Source organism: Tetrahymena thermophila (genome assembly GCF_000189635.1).
Source record: "Tetrahymena thermophila SB210 genomic scaffold scf_8254395, whole genome shotgun sequence".
Lineage (NCBI taxonomy): Eukaryota > Ciliophora > Oligohymenophorea > Hymenostomatida > Tetrahymenidae > Tetrahymena > Tetrahymena thermophila.
In genome coordinates this window covers 303136-323648 of record NW_002476178.1, presented here as the reverse complement: position 1 = coordinate 323648, position 20513 = coordinate 303136, and the positions used below count along the sequence as shown (strand labels likewise).

Below are 20513 nucleotides of genomic sequence, written 5' to 3'. Positions count from 1 at the left end.
TTCCTTTAATTAATTATTAAAAATAGCCAAATAAATTTTAAATTTTTATTGGTATAAATTAAATACAATTAATATTAAAAATATTCATGATTTTATTAAAAGTAAATTTATAATTACTCTTACAATAAAATTGTAATTCTGCCACCATTATTTTTAAATTTCGTACTTTTAATAACAAAAGAAAGTAAGTTAATTTAATTTTTTACTTTAAAAAATCAATATTTTTTTTTATTTTTAAAATATTTTGGTAGGAAAAAAATTCTTTTTGGTTTCAAACTCTTCCGTTCTCCATAAAATATTTTAAATATTCAATAACTGAAAATTCATTATTTTTTTTGAAAAATATTAATAAGATATTTTGATAAAATTCTGATTTTATTCCTTTTTTTGCAATTTTAATTTATGTTTCTACTCAGAAAAAATAATTTGATATATTTTTTTACATTTTAATTAATTTTAAAGTAGATCAAGCTCTCACAAATAAAAGGTACAAGATGGATAATAATAACTAATTATATCATTCTATTGTAGCGTGGGTAATAAGCTGATACATATCATTTAGCAATTAAGAATTAATTAATAATAATATGATTGTTTTTTTCGTTGAAATATGGAAAAAATACTCAATTAGTTAACATTTTTGAATGATATAATTTATAATATACTATTTAACATGTAGGACATATTTAAATTTATAATTAAAAGATAAACAAATTATAAGCACATGAAATACATAAAGAAAAGCTGATAGATAGTATTTTAGACCTTAAAGATGGAGTTATTTTAGCAAAATTATTTAATTTGTGGTAAATTATATATATTTACTATTCAATTATTTAGTTTGTTTCAATTAATCAACCAAAAAAAAGTGTGCCAAATAATTATAAAATTGATGAAAGCCAAATGTATACTGAAGATGTGGATAATTGGGCATTTACATTGAAAAATTTAAATATTATATACGATAGCATAAGTAGTTATAACACTGAAGTCAATTAAAAATCTACTCCAGAAATTGAGTTTTTGTCTATATTTAATGAAGACAATAAAGTTGCTATGCTTTAGTTAGTAAATTTTAAATTAAATATATCAATTCTAACTTGTAATAATGAATATCTATTTTTAATTTATAGATAGAAGAAGTTTTTGGAATAGTACTTTAGTCTGAAATGAAAAATGAGTTCATCACTGCTATTATTGATTTAGATGAGGAGGACTAAGAAAAGTTAAGTCATTTTTTAAAAAAACTCTTGAAAGTAAATAGCAATGATAAGATTAGATTAGACACAGATTAAAGCTTAGAAGATCATCATCATTTTTCATTAAATGAATCAGGATTGAAGTAGTAGTAAAGCAAAGATTCAAAAGGATATACTTAGGATAAGGAGCTTCTAAAAAAAATTGATGAAATCGAGCTTGAACTAGGAAAAGAAAAAAAGAAATTCGAAACTTTAAAATTAGATTATGATCAATTGAATTTAAAGATATTATCATTTTAAGAATAAATAGAGAAAAAAGATTAACTCATAGACAAGTTGATTAAATAACGTGATGAATTTTTGAATTCAACTGGTTACTAATCATTTGAAGATGCTTAATAGGAAATTAAAAATAAATAAAACAAAATTTCTGATCTAAATAAAATCATAGATGAATTAAAAAATGATCATTAAGATGCAATTAAAAATTTAAAGGTATTCAAAATTAAATTATTTTATTTAATTTTTATTTATCGATTTGTTTAATTTTATTTTAGGATGAAATAAATTTACATGAAAAAAAACTTGAAAAATATAAAAACTATGAGAAAATGGTTGAAACAGTTAAAACTTTAAATGAAGAAAATAAATATCTCGAAAAAAGAGTTTAAGAATGTGAAAAAATTGTAGAAGATATGAAAAAAAGAAATACAGAGCTATCTTAAAAAGTTCAAGATAAAGAAGAGATGATGAAAAAAAAGTATGAGCAAAAGTAACTTGTTTAAAAGAATATAGACTTAGAGACAGAGCTGGGCTCAAAAACAGCAGAATGCTAACAACTATAGTAGGATATTTATGAGCTGTAGCAACTTAATTCGAGATAAGAAGAGTAAATAAAAACTCTTAATAAGAAAGTTTAAGAATTACAAATGAAGAGCAGTGAGAAAAAGAGGGCTATGACTCCTACTAAAAGAAACCTTTCTTCTGATTTTAATGACATGGTAAATAAGCTAGAAATGCATGAGTATTACAGAAAGTAATCAAGGCATTAGACTGACATTAATTTACCTAAGATTCAAACAAATTTTAGCTAAATCGATGAAGAGGAGCACAGTTAGAAAAAGGAATAGGCTGAATAATAAGAGGGTCATGAATTTTAAACACCTAATCCAAATCAAGATGGAGAGAAGAATGAATTAAATACTAATGAAAAAGAAGAATAGTATAGAGATATGGAAGAAAATTATGAACTCCTTCAACTAGAAAATGAGAAGTTACGTTCACAAATAAAAAAAATGCAATAAGATATAGCTAAAAAATCATCAGTTTCTGATCAATATAAGTAAATTTATTAATTATAAGAAGAAAAAGCCAAATTAGAGTCAGAAGTTGCAATTTTGGAAAAGGTAATATTTTACTTACTTAGCCATTTTTCTAATATTATCCATATATTTTTTGAAGAAATGCTCATAGTAACAGTAAGATGGTGATGATGATAAATCTAAAATCATTAAAAATTTATAAGATACGATCAAATCCTTGAAAGAAAGGGTTGGGTTTTTGCAAGAAGAAAATAAAGAGCTAAAAGAGCACTCATAACAATCTGTATTGCTTTAATTTTTTAAATGAATTAAAATTAAAAAAATAATGATAATTTTAAAGGAATAGGCAGACAAATTAAAACTGGAAATGTAAAAGCTGAAAAAATAAATAGATTTTTTCAAATTGGAATCAGAAGACAAGAGAAAATAGTTAGAAGAAGAAATTAAGCTACTAGTTGGAGTTATAAATGAAATTAGAATGAAAACTTTTGATTTATCTAACTCAGGAAACAAATCATAATTAATCTCTGAATCTCTAATAAGTAATAGCTAAGCAACATAAAACAGTTTATAAAATTAAGAAATAAACAGGTAAATAAGTAACAATTCTGTGAGAATGCCTTCTTAAAAATGAAAAAATTATATAATATAAATAGTAATTAATGAAAATTTACAAAAAAATAAGGTTTATTTTGCAAATGAATAAGTCAATTTATATAAAAATCAATGTAATTTTTTTATAATTTGTTTGTACTCAATCTCTTATTTTGCAAATAAATTTGATTTCCTAAAGTTTTGATGACTGAAAATTATTTTTGAATTAAAAAGATACAGTTAAAATAAATATATTTAATAAATTTATATAATTTTTTATTATTTAAAATATCCAAAATGCCATTTATTTTTTAATAATATTTCATTTTTGCTCAGGACTGATTTTGTTTGAAGCTTTTTTCTTTTTACTATCATCAAGGTTCTCCTATTCTTCCATCTTTTTATATGCATTTATTTTTTGTTAGATTTATTTAAAGCTATATGGAACTATATAAGTATAAATATATTTTACATCTTCTAGCTCAATTGGTGGCTTATCTCTTGAAAGGCAAAAGCAACAGCAGATATAATTAGCTATTAGTTCGCAAAAAGACATTTTGCAGTTAAATAAATTGCTACATAAGATCTTGTCAATTATAAACAGAATTAATGGAATACCTATTTCAAGATTTAAAATAGTTAAATTTAACTTTAGCGCTTAGCCTTAATTTTAAAATTTAGGTCTTACCTACTATAAATCCTGCTAGTATATATAAAATTGTTACTAAAACAGTAAAATTTGGATTAGGTTTTAGTGGACATTTTAAGATATCATGAATACACTCTGCGTTTGGAGCTGTTCCTTCACAGCAAGTTTCGCACTCTTCTGTATCATCTGGATTGCAATGCTCACCTAAAACAATACCTAACAGCAAAAATGCAAGTATACCTAATTTAACTAATTTGTTTTTTTAAACCATTTATTTTTAAGCTTTGAAATTGATTATTGAAAGGAAAATAACAACTTAATAATATTTAATAAATACCAAACTTTATCAAGTGAGCTATTTTAATAATCGATATCCATTCAAAATAGCCAAACAAAGTCTTTTTAAATTCGAAGGTTAAATAAAGTATACAAATGTAATATCTTTTACTACCATACAAAAATGCAACTTTAGACAGGAAAATTTGAATTATAGTTAATATTTTCAAAAATTATCTTATCATATTTAAAAGGAAAATTAAAAATCACATCCTCAAATTCGACTATTAAGAAAAAGATAAACTAAAAACAGTGTTACCTTCAATATTTTTATAAAATAAAATCATAAAATTGTGATAAAATAAAAAATATTTTTTAATTTTAAAAATTTAGCTAAAATAAATAAAAAATTAATAAATATATTACTTTATTTTTTTAAGATATGTATAAAAATATTTTTGATTTGATTTTAATTATTAAAAATTGTTTATAATTTTTCGATACTGACATACCTTTATTTTTTATAAGTTATTTTTTAAAACACAATTATTTTTTAAAAAGTTAGTTTTCTAATAATAAATATTGAATTAAATCCAAGAATATTTATAATATTTAAATTGAAGTTATTTAACCTATATTAAGAATGGTTTATAGTATATAAAAATAAATTTGTTGAGTTTATTTAAAATTGAAATTACAAAAGCAATTTATGGGTAAATTAATTTTTATAATAATGTCTTTTAAATTTTGTAGTTTATTTGCTTTTGCTAATTTAAATAATGCACTTTAGAATATTTAAGTATTATTTATAAGCTAATAAAATATAGAAATAAGCTTTAACAAAATGGATTAGAGGTTTTAAGCTATTATCAATCAATAACAAATGTAGTTACATAACTTAATTATTAATATATTTAATTATTTTTTAAATATAGATAAATATGAAATATTTTAATTTGAGAGTTATTAACTTTATTTTAAATTTATAGATTAAATATACATATTAATCTGAAAAATAAATAGTTTAAAAACGCTAATATTATTATATGGATTTTGTATTCAAAGTGAATTTTTAAGTGAAATGCTTTTAAGAATAATTATAAAAAACGATAGATATAAAAATTAGATTTCTGAGAAGCAAATTTAGGTAAATGAGAAAAGAAAGATGAGTGGTATTTAGTTTTTATATGAACTCATAGAAATATTTAATTTGGTTTGATTACTGATTTATTTTTTCTAGAAATTAATTGAATTTAATAATCAATATTTATTGAATGTTAATTATTTTTATTTGTTTTTAATTTTTGAAATAGTTATTATGAATATTAAGCGAGCAATAGAGCCGTTTACTATTTTGATTTAAAAATTAATAGAAGTTTGAAAGAATATTTGAAAAAAAGTATGTTATCTGTTTCTTAATATATCCATTTTAATGACGATTTACCTACCTTATATATGTTATTCTTTTACATCAGCTTTTAATTATCAAAACTTATTTAAAAATTTAATCTGAAGATCAGAAATTTGTTTAATCAATTTTTTTACCACTTTAAATAATAAACCTTTGAAAACTTTTTAAATTTTTAAAACGGAAATAATTTATAGGACACTAAGATAAAAATTATTTTTATTTAAACAGAAGAATTTATATATTGAGAATATTAGACGAATCTTACATTATGTTTAAGCATTTTAAAGGTTTAGGAAATTAAACTGCTTTGAAATTTAATAAAATTGAAGTTACTCTAATTTTGTTTACTGAATTAGTAACAAAAACAAGCAAGAAAAGATGTAAAATTAATTTAAGAAAATTTTACATTTAAATTTAATAACGATAAAAGCAAGGAAAATTAATAGATCTTTTTGAGAAATTTACCTTAAATTCAGATCTATTTTTCAGTGTAAATAAATAGGGCAGATTTAATATTTATCAAGTTATTTAAATAATATAAATTTTAATCGTGGCAAATGATGATAAATTTTAAATATGCACATTAGTTTAATACTTACTCTATAAATTATTAAGTAATTTTCATCTTTTTGGATAAACTCTAGAAATATATTTCCATTAAAAACTATAGAAGAAAATTTTATTGAAACAAGAAGTGAATATTTTTAAAAAAGAGAAGTGAATAACTGAATTAAACAAGGAATGAAAGACTTGTTTATAATGAATTCCGTTGAGTTAATTATAAATGAATAGAGATGAAAGAATAACTTGTAGTTTTAAGAATGATATTACAGCTTTATAAAATATAATAAACAAAGAAATTTATTCTCTACACATTCTATTAAATTTCTTTTTTTTGTTTGCTTTTCTTGTACGTAGCTTCTTTTCTGGAAAATAATTCAAATGAAATAATTAATAATTTGATGAATTCAAATTATTGATAAAATTGTTCTTTTGAAGTTCTATTAAATTCTTCGCACAATTGTGTAGTATAAATATTTCATTTTCATCTCTCTTTTAATTAATTTATAATGAATAAATGAAAAAAAACATTAAAATTTTTCAGATTTTTAATCAAACTTTCTTTCTAAATCACAATTATTATTTTCTCTTCTTGACAGAAGGTATTACTTGAAAACTAATTAGTTTCACAGAATCTGTATTCAATCAAAATAAAATTGCTGCTTTATACAAACAAGACCCGACTTTCAAGATAAAACATCAACAATTACTATCAACCTCAAATAATAAATTTACTAAGCTGAAATAATGAGTTGTTGTGAATAAGATTTCACTTACTTTTGTCCAAAATAAAAAAGAAAGGTCTTTTTTGATTACTACGCTCTACTAAACATCAGCAGAGACGCCACTGAAGAGTAAGTTAAAAAGGCCTATAGAAAGTTTGCTATGCTTTACCACCCAGTAATTAATTACTTTTAAATATTTAAATACAAAAAAACTCCTTTTTTTTGAATTCTCCCCCGCTTTGCAAATAAAATTTAATTTACATTCTTTCTTTGCACCACTGAAGCCCTCCTCTCTTTTTTCAACCCCAAGTCAAGTTACAAGTCAATTATTTTTTTACAATTTTAAATTGAAGGGTACGCAATAAAATTAAAAATACCTGATAGAAAGAATTAAAAATTTTTAATGTTCTTAATCAAATTCAAAATATTACCAATTGTTTATTATTTTTCAAATTGCTTACCTTTTTTTATTAAAACTATTAGGATAAATGTAATGATGAAAAGAAGGAAACATCTAAAGAAAAATTTAAAATTATTGCTGACGCATACTAAAATCTTCTTTGTCCTGAAAGAAGAAGCGCTTATAACTCTGCATTACTTAGAATGGAATTAATTTAAAATGCTAAGAAATAAAATCCTAAAGGTGTTTGTTCTCTTCTTTAAAACTGCACAAAGAATGAGCTCATATGCTTCTTAGTCGGCTCCAATATATGCAGCAGCTAATCTACTTCATAAAACTAAAACCAAAAGTAATAATATTTTGACTGCTCTGAGTAAAGCAAAATCAATAATTATTACTAAAGTTAATAAAACAAACATCAATTCTTTGAATAATGGTAAAATCAAAGCAAAGTTATGAATTCCAATAATTTTAGAATGAACTCTCAAAATGATGGGTTCAGTGAGGATGAAAACGGTTCAGATGAGTCTGAATGCGAACCTTAGTGTCAGGGCTCTGACATCTGCTCCAACTCCTCAGAATAGAGTTTCTATCAGAAATTCTCCTTTTTTAACAATATAAAAACTGAATAATTGAACCCTGAAAACTTTACACTTTTGAAAGGAATTTTTAACAACACAAATTTTAATAGTCAATAAGCTAAAAACGCTTTCGAAGATGAAATTTCTCTCAGATATAAATAATATCAAAGCTAATAATAATAATAAAACCTTTAGACAAAGATTGAGTCTTTTTGTTTTAGCGCTTAAGAAAAGTAAGAGACTCCTTCCTTTGAAGCTGCTTAAGTAAAAAGAGAAGAACAATTACAGTAAGAAAAAGATAATTAATTATCAAATGATTACAATTGTAAGACCTAGTAAAACGATAGTATTAACTATTTCTAACAATTTAATACAAAATTTGAAGATATTAAATGCGAAGACTAGAACGATGATGACATTTTAACTAGTGATAAAGAAGATGATATTCCTTCTGAATCTAATAAATAATACAAGAGCCGTATCACTAAAGCATAAATTAAAATGCTGCAAAAATAAAATCAAAATAAGAAAATTATCGAAAGAATCAGAAACAAAAAGCCTGTTTTCTCTTCTACAATCTGTAAAAGAATTAAAAAACAAAATTGAAAAGCAGAAAAAACTCTATTAAAAAATCAAAATTTTTGACTATTATCTATATGAAATTATTCCCCAGAAAGATTGATAGATTGATTAACTAATTAATTAATTATTTGCTGATAAAATTTTTTTTACAAATTAACTCAAAAAAAAAAAAAATAAATCAAATAGAAAAGTTGCTACTATTAAATTATAATATTGATTATTAATTCTATTAATTTTCGAGATTTGTTCTAAAGCAAATTACATAGAAATAGATCAACCAAACAAATACAGACATTAATAAAACATAATTTCTCTACTTTAAAATGAAATAATTTTGGTTTTTCTTTTGAATTTGTCTATTATTGATAAAAAAGTACTTTAAAGCTCTGATCTCATAGACAATTTTATCTATGTAAAAAATAATAAATTTAGAAGAAAATCTCTTTTAAATAGAAATTTAGATTACAATAATCCTCATAAATTTCAAAAAGGTTTCTTTTAGAAAGATAAGGATCAAACATGCAAAAAAATAAACAAACAAACAAATACACATATATAAATCACACAAATGCACATATCTCTCATCCATCTCTGAATCTTACTCCTCATTTTAAATTACCATAATCACTAAACTTAATTAAATTTTATTTAAATCTTTCTAATTTATTTGTAAACAGTATTTTATCCATATTTATTTATTTCTTGTAATTTATAACTTTCAAATAATTTTGTTACAATTAATTTCCTAACTTTCAGCAGAAAATACTCTTTATTAAGAAATAATTCAACTAAAAATTGTTTTTATTATGCTTATTTATTTAATTGCATACCTTCATAATACATTTCAAGTCATTTAATCTCATTTTTTGCAAATGATAAAAATTCTAATCAAAATTTATTATTCTTAATTTACTATTTTTTCACTTTTTATAGAAGAATGCAAATAGCTCAGAAATAATAAGGTAAAACACTGAATATACTTACAAAATAAAAGAACCTTTCCTAAAATGCACCATAAAAAGGTTAAGGTTGATTCAATAAATAATTCATGATACTGAACAATGAAGTATCTAGTTTATTTATATAGTGAATAATTAATAGTCTAATTTAGTTTTACTTCTATTTAGTATTTGACTTCTTTTGCATTATTATTGATGAGAAATTAAAACTCAAAGAATTTTATCAAATTTGTTTAAAAAATTTAGTGCTATAAATAATTTTTTACTCACAATTCATTTCTCTTGAAATGAACAAATATCTAACTTTGAACAGTTGTTTTTATTTTTGAATTTTTTACAGTAATTTGTTTTTTTGTGTATATTTACAATAATTGTTAAGCAATTTATGATGCATTAACATTAATTAGATATAGTATGCATTTCTTAAGTTAAACATGGCTATAAATTTTTAATTTTGTTTTTTTAAATTAAATTAATCAAGAATGCGAAATGGTATTTTTTAATCAATAATATTCCTTTTATTTTGTAGTTTATAGATAAAAATAAGTTCACAAATTATATATGCTTAAATCTATTAAATTATTGCATTATTTTTCTCTAATTCTCTTATGTTGGACATCTAAGCAATATAAAATACAAAATATTATTTTGTCTTAATAATTAAATTTCTTAAATCCTTCTAAGAATTTTTATGGAAGAACTCTAGTCATTGTAATATGAGTAATAATTTTAATTAAATTTATAAGGAATATGATTATTATTTTAATAGATTTTTTCTAGAAGATTTTAAATATAAATATGAAAGTAATGATAAAAAATAACCCTTTAAATCTATCAAAATGTTTTTAAATTTGTAATTGACTATTAATTATTATTATACTTTTAAAATAATCAAATTTTTATACCTATTTTTCTAATTTTTTTATCCATTCTTTTTTATACTTCATTTATTTTAATTCATTCATTCTAATAAGTATAAAAAAATTGAAATCTGCTCAAATAAATATTTATAACATATTAAGTCAAAAAATAATTTAATAAATTTCTTAATTATTTCAAAATAATTTTCATTTTCATGAAAAATGTGATCATAAAGAAAAATAACAAACAAAATTTAAAATATTTAAATAGAATTTTATTAGAAAACAAATTTATTAGTTAAATTAATTTTTTATTTCGTCTAAACATTTCATTTTTTTTTTTGAGATTATTTAGGTCTTCATTAATCTTAGAAGGTATTTTATAATGGTTTCTTAGGAAATTATTTACATAACTGTAATTTTATGATTAATTATTGCTGATTTTATTTATTTAAAAATATAAAATATTTTTTGGTAGAAATAGTTTCTAATTAAAAATTTTCAAAAAAAAAACTAATTAATAAATTTTGTCATAATTAATATATTTATGATTTATTAAAAAATTGTTATTTAAATAGAAATGTGTTGTAACAAATAATTTTACTTAAATATTTTTGTCAATTTGCTTATTAATAAATGAGTACTAAAAAACAAATATACATAATAAAATAATAGATTTAAAAGATTCTTTCCTTTGGATTATGGATTTTTTTTATATCTTATAATCATATAATTAATTTTATGATAAATAGGATAAATAAATATTTAGAAAGGAGAATAATTAACACAGATTAATTTAATATAATTTCTAATATTCTTGAACATAGTTATTAACTTTAAAATAAACCATATATTGCTATTCAACAAAAAAATATCGATCAGATATTTTGCAGTAGAAACAAAATATTCAAACAGGTTAAAAATAAAACTTAATAAATAAATCTAAAAGGATTAAATCAAATGAACTCAGAATCAAATAAGCAAGCTATCGCTACAGATTACAATCCTAAAGTAGCTCTTAAAAGAAAGGAGCGTGATATAGCAAAGCTTCTGATGAGTGATTTTAAGATACTTTAGAATAAGCCATGCAAATAATTTCATGAACTCACATTACAATTTGATGGACCTAAAAATACACCATACGAAGAAGGTTCTTGGGAGGTATATGTACTAATACCTGAACAATATCCATATAAAAGTCCTAGTATAGGTTTTATAAATAAAATATTCCATCCTAATATAGATTTCCAGTAAATTTAGCTTTTACAAAATATATATCAATTTAATAATAAAGAAATATATCACAAAAAAGTATTTCAAAATTTGTTTAAAATATTTTCTATGTTCAGAAATAAAATATTTATATTATTAATATGCAAATTATAAATAAATATTTTATTTATTTTTGCTTCTAAATACTTAAATATTTCCAAATACTATCAAAAAAATCTATCAATTTTTTTAAAAATAAAATTAGGTCAGGAAGTGTTTGCCTTGATGTGATCAATCAAACATGGAGCCCAATGTATGAGCTGATTAATATTTTTGACATCTTTTTACCTTAATTACTTACTTATCCTAATCCTAAAGATCCTTTAAATCCAGAAGCTGCAATGATCTTGATAAAAGATCAAAATATTTTTAACTAAGTTGTTTAGGATTTTGTAAAAAAGTATGCCCCCAAAAAACATGCTTTACTTAAAACTCACTCAACATAAGATTAATATCAATGTTCAGAAAAATTTTTAAATGATGCAAAGCAAAGTTTAGAAAACCTCCAGCGATCTTAGTCTTAATCTCAAAATGATACGATGTCTTCTTCTACTTCAAGCCAAACAAAATTAACTTCTACAAATACTTCGAACGACTAATAAACAAAGTTTATTAATAATATTAACACAATCAATCATAAAGAACTTTCTTTCCAAAAAAATAATTCTCTAAATTAAGTACAGAATGTTAAACAAAAATACTACGATGAAGAAGAAGAAGAAAAATAGAATAATGTGTACAAGGGTGAAGCTGCAGATAAAGAATAAATAGAAGAAGAAGAAGAAGAATTATATTGTGGATCTGTATAATAGCTAAGTGAAATTTCTTAAACAAGTTGCAGTGAACTTTCTTAGTCTGAAATAGATAAAGAATGTGTTTAAGAATATTGAAAAAAAGTTTATGCTTTTGAATTCAATTTAGCAATTAAAATGCTTAAAATTTTAAAACTGATTAAAAAATAATATAAAAATTAATTTATATAAAAAAATTATCTTATTTTCAAGCGAATAACTAACTAACTAACTTACTGAATAGATTTATATTAATTTATACTTCTGTAACTTAAAATTTATTAACTTTTATAAATTTAAATTATTTATTTTGTTTTATGAACTTTAAGAAATTTAATATCAAAATTCTTGCTTTAATTTATTATTTAGAAAAGATTGTGGAGATTATTGGAAAGAAACCTTTCTTCCTAACTGAGATACTGGAGAAAAAGAATCTTAGTACTAAAACTACACTATTTTACCTAGCTTTAATTACTCATTTTTTATTCTGTTTAATGGATTTTGAAACTCAGAACTGGTTTAAGATAATAAACCTCTTTCTGATAACAAATAAGGCTGATTGCTCTAACTTAAAGAGAAATCTTTATTAAATATCTAAAATCTTCTCTATTATGTGTTATTTAAAATAAAATCTGATGTATTTGTGTAATAATGATCTGAGCTGCTAGCTGCTTAACTCTCGAAACTTTTTTATTACTTAGTAAATGAATTTGAAGTCTTCATAAAAGTTTTATAAAAAGTTTGGTCATCTATCATGTTTTCATGCTGTTATGAGTTGTTTATATGATTTTTATTTTTAATTTAAAAGCTTTTAATACTTTGTAGTCTCTCTAAACTTTCAGACCTGTCTCTATACTTTATAGTTTGTTTTTAATTTTCTTTAGCATGCTATTCCATTTCTCTTTCTTTATTATTTTCATCATTTTAAACTAAACTATCTTCACTTAAATTATCTTAAATGATTAGTTTTTTTTCTCTAAAAAGATTTATCAAGTCAATTTTCTCTTTATTAGTAAAATTTTTTCCCTTCAACAAATATTTTTTAAACTAATTGATATAAAATATATTTATTATCTTTAATCTAATTTTTCTAATATTTAAATTCATTATTTATTTTTTAAATTTGAAATTTTTTAATTTTATTTTTTAAGGATTAATTTTTTATTATTTCAATAGAAATATTCAAATAATGAAAAATCTGATTATATAAAAAAATTAAAGTTATTTTTATAAAAAGAAAGTAAATTGTAGAATTAGTTAAAAATTACTTTGCGAAACTGTAAAAAATGGGATAGTTATTCACATCCTCTAATGATACCAAATATTGAAATAAGAACGTTTTTCAAGTGTGAAAGTTGCTCTGTCTTTAAAGTAGAAAAACTTTTTTCAAGCCTATCTAACTCATTTTCTTCTAGCTCTTTAACTTTATCTACAGTTAGTTGTAAGAAGTTATTTATTGCCTCTCTTTTTTCTAATCTTTTAAGGACAACATCTTTGTTCTCTTCTATTTCTTATTTCTCAATAATAATTTTTTTGGGAGTTGAATTATTCAATAAAACACTTTCATATTGCATAGTATGAGTCTAAGTGCCTTCATCAAGTTTGAAAATAGGTTTTTTAACTGACAGTATTTCTTTTGTTATTTCTTTAATTCTTCTTTCAGCCTAAAACAAATGAAATCAATAAAAAAAATGTAAGAACGTATGAGTTACTTCTTAAGTTATGCATTGTTTTGAACACTAATAACTTAACTAAGAGAAAATTGATTAAGAATTAGTAGGTAGTTTTATATCATTTATTTATTTCAAGTCTTTTTCTTTGATGTTTTCTGCTTCTACCTTTAATTCTGCAATCTTTAAAAAATATTGTGTAAATAAGGACTATTAAATGAAAAAAAATGAGAATAATAATTATCAAATACATACATGAATTATCAACTCTATTTGTTATTAGTCTAAAAATTAAGGAAAATACTCATTATAAATATTTTCTCCTATTTTTATTAGAGTAGAAACTATATTTGCTAATGAGAGATCAATTGGTTTTTTCATATTAATAAATAAGGTTAAATCCTTTTGCATCATTGCAAGTAGAGTTGTCTTGATATAAGCTCTTATCTTTGTTCTCACGATTTTAAGTTATTTGATATTATCCTAATAGGAAGCCTATTTTTTCTACAAATCTTACAACTCTTACTTCAATATTTCAATATTGCAATTCACTGAGTTTGTTTCTTCTTTCAACATTTCTTTCCTTTTATAAAGCTTCATGTTTTCACTTTGTATTTTTTAAGCTTGTTTTGCACTAATAGGATTGGGCTATATACTTTTCTAATTAGCATTATTTGATAAATTATTTTGATTATTCACTTGAGTGGAATTTAGATTTTCAATTTATTTTTACAATTCATTGGCATATATTTGCTTTTCTTTAATTAAATCTATTTAATTGGCTATACATATTCTTAATTCATATTCATCTATCCTAGCTTATTATAACTTTTCAAATGTTTAAAAATATTTAGGCAAATATATTTATTCAATTTCAGAGTAAGGTGCAAATACCATGTCGCCTTTTAGATAAAATAAATTATTTTTTCCTTTGTTACTCTCTTCAAGCTACTTCTTTATACTGTCATTCTTTAATATATTGTCCAGATAATAATTTGAAAGTCCTTTAAAGTTTTTTAAAGTGTTCTTAACTTATTGCTTCCCAACATCAATAAGCTTTTGTATCCTCAAGTTTTCTTCTTCTTCTATTTCTGCAGCAGTTGCATTTTATTTCTTTTTAGAATATTCTCCGTTATTTTTATGAATCAATTAGGGACTGTCTTAATTTATTTAGCTAAAAGTCTACAAATTTTTTAATTTTTATTCTTCCTTTTTTACCTTATCAATGACTATTTTTCCAATTAAATTTTCAGTTTTCATTCTTTTTTGTACCTCTTGGTTTTATAATATTAGATAAGGATTATACATTCTTAGTAGATTGCCACTTGTAGCTGATGTTATGTGAATGGGGCCTTCGTTTTTTTAATTTTCTTCAGCTTCAGATATTTTATTTTTATTTTTTATACTAATGATTTTTTTTAGTATAGGCTATATTTTGTTAGAATTTTAAGAGCTAGAAAAATTTGTTTAACCCTGCATTAAGTTATTTGGCAGTTTGTCTCTAAGTATACTTGAAATAATTTTTTGGTTGAGCTCAGGTGTGTCTTAAATAAGCAAATCATCTAGTAATTTATGTTTCATTTCTTTCTTAGACTCTTCTTCTTAAAAAACTTCATTTGATACTTATTTATTTTTTTCAATAAAAAGAATTAAAAATGATTAAATACATAGCAAATATTTAAAATATTTTATTTCAGGTATTAATTATCATTCATTTATTATCCCTCAAAAGAAAAAAAATTACTTTTTTAAGCAAGTTATTTTTTATACCATCCATCTAAATCCTATTCTTATTCTAATATTTAAATTTAACACTTTTTAGTCCTGCTCATCATATTGTCAACATCTTCATGCAATCCAACTAGGTATATATTTAGTAAAAATTTATTAATATAATTTTATGGTGTTTTTATATTATTATTAGATATTAAATCCAAATTGCATAAAGTTCTACGCTAATATAATTTATTCAAAATATATTTTTGCTTATAAATGGCAAGTAGAATTATTGAGTTTAAATATTTAAATAACATATATACTTTTGTAGTGTGTTTATGCTGAGATATAGTCTTTCATAATTAATTATAATTGAGCTTGATTTTTATTCAAATTAATAGGTTAGAATAATTCACTTTCATCTTTAATTTCTGAATCATTTAAGTTATTTTTGTCAATCAAAATTTGCATATTTTCATTATAAATCATCTGCTTCGAAACTCTATTAGCTTAGGAGGAGGCATGACTTATATTCTTTGAATTATCTTCAACTTTGGTATTCAAAATGTTAACTCTTTTATTCACCTTCATATCTTCTTAGTTTTAGGTACCTTGTCCAGTCTTGAGATTTTAACTATCATTCAATTGCTATTATTTTTTTAATGAGCTTTTCATCTATTATTGCTTTAAGTTGTTTTACTTCAATTTTGAATAAACCACTCGATAATATCAAAAATTTTGTTAATCAAAATAATAGCTTTTTTTGTTTAATTGATTGAATTATTTTTATTTTATCAAGTAAAGCATTGTTAAAGTTAATTAATTAATGAATGATAGAAATTAATACTAATCATAACATCAGTAAACACTATCTTTCTCTTCTATAAATTTTTATGGATATAATGCTAAAAGATATTAGTACTTTCATATACCAATCTTAATTTCTTATTAAAATTAATCCACTCAGCTTTCCAATCCTAACCTAAACAAATTTAAAGGTATAAATGAAATTGTTTAGAGGTGAAAATTTTTGAGCTGTTGATTTCACATACATGGTCTGTCTTTTCAAAGTAATTAATATTTTTTTTATATAATGATAAAGTGCAGATCATAAAATTTGACTAATATATTTAAATCTGCTAAATTAAGCTTTGCTAAAATAATTTTATACCTTATTTTTATATATTTAAATTTTAACATGAACATCTTCAAAGTATTTGAATTTACATGTTTTTAATACATTTTTTAATTATTTTTTTTTATTAATTTTTTGTATAAATTTTAAGATAAATTATATGTATAGATAGAATTGTAAATAATTTAACATTTTTTTAATAACAATTAAAAAATGAAAGCAATAAATGCTGGAAAAATATAAAATTATAATGAAGAAAAACAAGGTTCCAATATTTTTGAATTACCATATTATATTTATATTTTAGAAGACAAAATAGATAGATTATTACTCAAATTAATTTAGTGAATAAAATATTTTTAATTTATTAAACAAACAAATACTCTTAGATTCAAATCTAATTGTAAAAAATTAATAAATTAATAAACTCCAAATCTTTAACAATCTCAAAAAAATATTAAAATGAGTGATTTTTTTAAAGAATTTAATAGTGAATAAGAACAAAAGATAGATTATTAATTTAAAAGTTAAACCTAAAGTAAACCAAACTTTTCAAGCAATAACAACAACTATGGTGATTTTTAAAATTCTGATAACCAAAACAAAGAACATGATGATTACATGCAAACTATAGAGATTTAAAATACTACCGCTTAAAATGCATAAATGTAGAATAATGAAAACGATATTTAAGAAAATAATGAGAACCATGAAACATAAAACGAAATTGAGAATGATATTTATGAGGAACAATAAGAAAAAGATTAATCTCAATAGAATGAAATTTAAAATTATAAACTAGAAAGCGGTGATTATGAATTCATGAAAGAAGCTATATTGAAAAAAAATAATAATGTAATCGAAATATCAGCATTTTTTAAAATAGGTTAAGAATATTAATTATTTTAAAAAATAATCTAACCAGAAGAAGATGGTTAAAATATTAAATTGGAATAATAATATATTAAAGTTATCACATTTTAATCAGAAGAAGAAAATGAAGAAAGTTTAAGAAATAGCAATGTTAACTACATTTTAAAGAGATTTGTTATAATTTGCAATAATGGATTTCATTTTCAGTGTGATGATGATGAAAATTTAAAATTTTTAGAGTTGCAAAACATTAAACATAATTACTAAACAAATTCGATCGAGTTCTAATGTTTTAATGATGATTATGAATATCAATTTGACCAAAATATTATGACTAAAAACAATGATACTCTGCAAATCGAAGATTTCTAAAAATTTATAGAAAGCATTTCTTGAATTAAATGTTAAAAAATAAATTTAAGTTGATAATATTAAATATAAAAAAAGACTAAAATAAATTTACAGGGAATTTATTAATAAATCTCTAAAAAAATGATAAAAAAATATAAATAAAATAATAATATTATCTTTGAAAAATATATTCATTGTAGTTTTAATACCTTCAATAAATATATATTAGTTTATTTTACTATCATAAATTTATTATTAATTACTTGGCTATAAATTTATTTTATGTATGTATGTATTATAGTTTTTATTATCATTTTATTATTTTAATTGATATCTTTTATAAATCAAATTACATTTAAATCTTATTTTTTAATACTGAGCAACACAAATAAACTGAAGAACACATTTTTAAAATAATTCAGTTTAAATACTAACAAATCTAATTTAATTATTTTTTATATTATCATAAATATTTAGATTTTGTTTCTAATCTTTAGAATTTATAAAATTTATACTTAAAATAGGTTTTAAAAACAAACTAGTATATTGTGGGAATATTTCTTCTTATTTTTAAGAATATCATAACTTTAATAATTTATTTATATATTTAGGGAATGTATAATACAGAATATTCAATTTATTTTTGAAATGAAGATTAGAAATAAATTTGAAAAACTACTAATAAAGTATACAAAGTATGTATAGAATACAAGTCGTTTGCTTTAATGATATAATTAAAATAATTAATGATATGTAAAAAAAGTATTTGCTATATTTTTTTTCCATATTTCGTTATTTCATGAATAAATAAAATTCCTTAAATTTAAAAAGAAATTGACTATCTAAAAAATATGGTAAAGTTTTTTATATTATTAATTATTTTTATACTATAAATAAAATTAAAAAGAGAGAAATTATTTAATTTATTAATAAATTCAGATAGATAGGTAGGTAGGTAACTAGTTTACTACTTTTTGAGTCAATAATTTAAGTTACTATTTTTATTTTTATAGTTCATAATATACATACATACTTTATTGTTAATGATTTTTTTCTTTTAAAATGATGTCTTCAAGAGTCTAATAAATCTTTAATCCTTGGCTCTTTAATTCTACCAGATTATTTTAAGTTTTAAAAGTATGGCTAAAGAGCAGGGTCATCAGATTCTTAAATTATTAAATTTTAAATGTCTATTTATTTCATGTGGTTACTTAATTTTCTAAATTCATTTTAATTCCTTCTTGCACTTTTTTAGTTCTTTTTGTCGAAATTTGAAATAGTTTTTTAAAATTCTGAGCATATTTTAATGATATCGTCCAAATTTTCATTTTATGTTGGTAATTTATCTTCAGATTAACCAGCTCTGCTGAGTTTTTTTTATTTTGTTTCATTCATATGGTTAGTCTGCTTTTGGCTGATAGTATTATTCTTTTATTGCAAAAGGTAGGGTTATTATTGATTGGTGAATTTTTAATACATTTAAGGATTTGAAAGGCTCGTCTTTACCTCGTTTCCATTTTCATCTAAAGTATAAAATACAGGAAATTTATCTTTTTTCTTAAGCCCTATTTTCTCCATGTATCTCTTTACCTGGCCATCTATCCTTGACTATTTTTCAGCATTGGTTTCCATATTTTAATAAAAATTACTACTTTATATATCATTGCTAATATCTGATATGTTTTTTTTATCAGTTAACTTTTCTTGTGTTTGTTTGCTTGAAATATTTAAAATATTTTCTTTTTATATATGTTAAATTTTAACATCATCAGTATTAATAGTAACCTTTTTTGATTTTTTTTTTTAAATATCTTGTTGCGAGCCTCTTTGCTTAGGGGGAATTTGAGGTAGTGTATTTTCATTCATTATCCTATAAGAACCTCTAATTGGCATAGTTGGATTGAATGCTTAGAGTTCTTCGTTATTGTAATTTTTACTTGTGCTTTCATATTGAACCATTGCTTTTTTAGAGTGAATTTCGCTTGAAGGATGTAAGTTCTCCCCTTCAAATTTTGAAAGTCTTTTTCTGTCATCATTTGATTTATTCTTTGTTATTTGCTCAATAGCTCTTTTATTTTTTAGTATCTTTAAATTATTTTTATTAACATCTTAGCTATTAGGAGTATAGTTAAAGTTAATTTCTTCTGCATGCTTAGTCTGTGTATTTTTTGTTTTTGGTAAAATATTTTAAGTAGAAAATCTGTTCATAACCATATTGTCTATATTTCCATTTAAGGATGTCGTTGATGATCTCATATCTTTTTCAAAAATTTGTTTTTTTACTTAAATGCTAGTTTTAATTGCAAACTGAAATATAATGTTTATTGCTATATATAACTTTATGAAAGTCTCTTGATCATTCAATTTTTTATCAAATTAATAATTTTTTTAAGAATTACTTTTTACAAAAAGTGTTTGTTATTTATTGTTTAGTATTAATATTATTTATTAATTAATACATTTAAATACTCTTAATTGAATAAAATAATATTATAAAAATTTTATTAACAATAAAAAATCTACTTGCTTAAATATTACTTCAAAAAAATAAGTTATATAAATTTATTTTTTAAGCATTAATAATTT

The 20513-nt window shown here is 21.5% G+C and overlaps 7 protein-coding genes across 7 annotated transcripts; 4 read left to right on the top strand and 3 right to left on the bottom strand. All coding sequences in view use genetic code 6, as the record gives it.

The window, feature by feature from the left end:
- Window positions 1-494: 494 nt before the first annotated feature.
- TTHERM_00456990 (calponin-like domain protein) lies at window positions 495-3155 on the top strand (the record flags this gene model as incomplete). The annotated part of the gene is made up of 7 exons (XM_001024206.2): window positions 495-536; window positions 706-806; window positions 870-1068; window positions 1134-1694; window positions 1757-2605; window positions 2661-2804; window positions 2862-3155. 7 exons carry the CDS (start codon window positions 495-497, stop codon window positions 3153-3155), a joined length of 2190 nt encoding a protein of 729 aa, XP_001024206.2.
- Window positions 3156-3437: 282 nt separating this feature from the next.
- Window positions 3438-4035, bottom strand: TTHERM_00456980 (transmembrane protein, putative; the record flags this gene model as incomplete). The annotated part of the gene is made up of 3 exons (XM_001024205.2): window positions 3438-3512; window positions 3588-3733; window positions 3804-4035. 3 exons carry the CDS (start codon window positions 4033-4035, stop codon window positions 3438-3440), a joined length of 453 nt encoding a protein of 150 aa, XP_001024205.2.
- Window positions 4036-6525: 2490 nt separating this feature from the next.
- Window positions 6526-8324, top strand: TTHERM_00456970 (DnaJ domain protein; the record flags this gene model as incomplete). Its single annotated transcript, XM_001024204.3, has 2 exons — window positions 6526-6912; window positions 7221-8324. The coding sequence occupies exons 1-2, from the start codon at window positions 6760-6762 to the stop codon at window positions 8322-8324; spliced, it is 1257 nt and encodes a 418-aa protein (XP_001024204.1). The 5' UTR covers window positions 6526-6759.
- Window positions 8325-10860: 2536 nt separating this feature from the next.
- On the top strand, window positions 10861-12281 carry TTHERM_00456960 (ubiquitin-conjugating enzyme; the record flags this gene model as incomplete). Its single annotated transcript, XM_001024203.2, has 2 exons — window positions 10861-11369; window positions 11597-12281. 2 exons carry the CDS (start codon window positions 10861-10863, stop codon window positions 12279-12281), a joined length of 1194 nt encoding a protein of 397 aa, XP_001024203.2.
- Window positions 12282-12521: 240 nt separating this feature from the next.
- On the bottom strand, window positions 12522-16243 carry TTHERM_00456950 (hypothetical protein; the record flags this gene model as incomplete). Its single annotated transcript, XM_001024202.3, has 6 exons — window positions 12522-13229; window positions 13451-13846; window positions 13895-14035; window positions 14108-15474; window positions 15597-15713; window positions 15892-16243. 6 exons carry the CDS (start codon window positions 16241-16243, stop codon window positions 12522-12524), a joined length of 3081 nt encoding a protein of 1026 aa, XP_001024202.2.
- An 886-nt stretch (window positions 16244-17129) lies between these two features.
- On the top strand, window positions 17130-17972 carry TTHERM_00456930 (hypothetical protein; the record flags this gene model as incomplete). Its single annotated transcript, XM_001024200.2, has 1 exon — window positions 17130-17972. The coding sequence occupies exon 1, from the start codon at window positions 17166-17168 to the stop codon at window positions 17970-17972; it is 807 nt and encodes a 268-aa protein (XP_001024200.1). The 5' UTR covers window positions 17130-17165.
- A 1026-nt stretch (window positions 17973-18998) lies between these two features.
- On the bottom strand, window positions 18999-20324 carry TTHERM_00456920 (hypothetical protein; the record flags this gene model as incomplete). Its single annotated transcript, XM_001024199.4, has 1 exon — window positions 18999-20324. The coding sequence occupies exon 1, from the start codon at window positions 20181-20183 to the stop codon at window positions 18999-19001; it is 1185 nt and encodes a 394-aa protein (XP_001024199.4). The 5' UTR covers window positions 20184-20324.
- Between the last annotated feature and the right edge of the window lie 189 nt (window positions 20325-20513).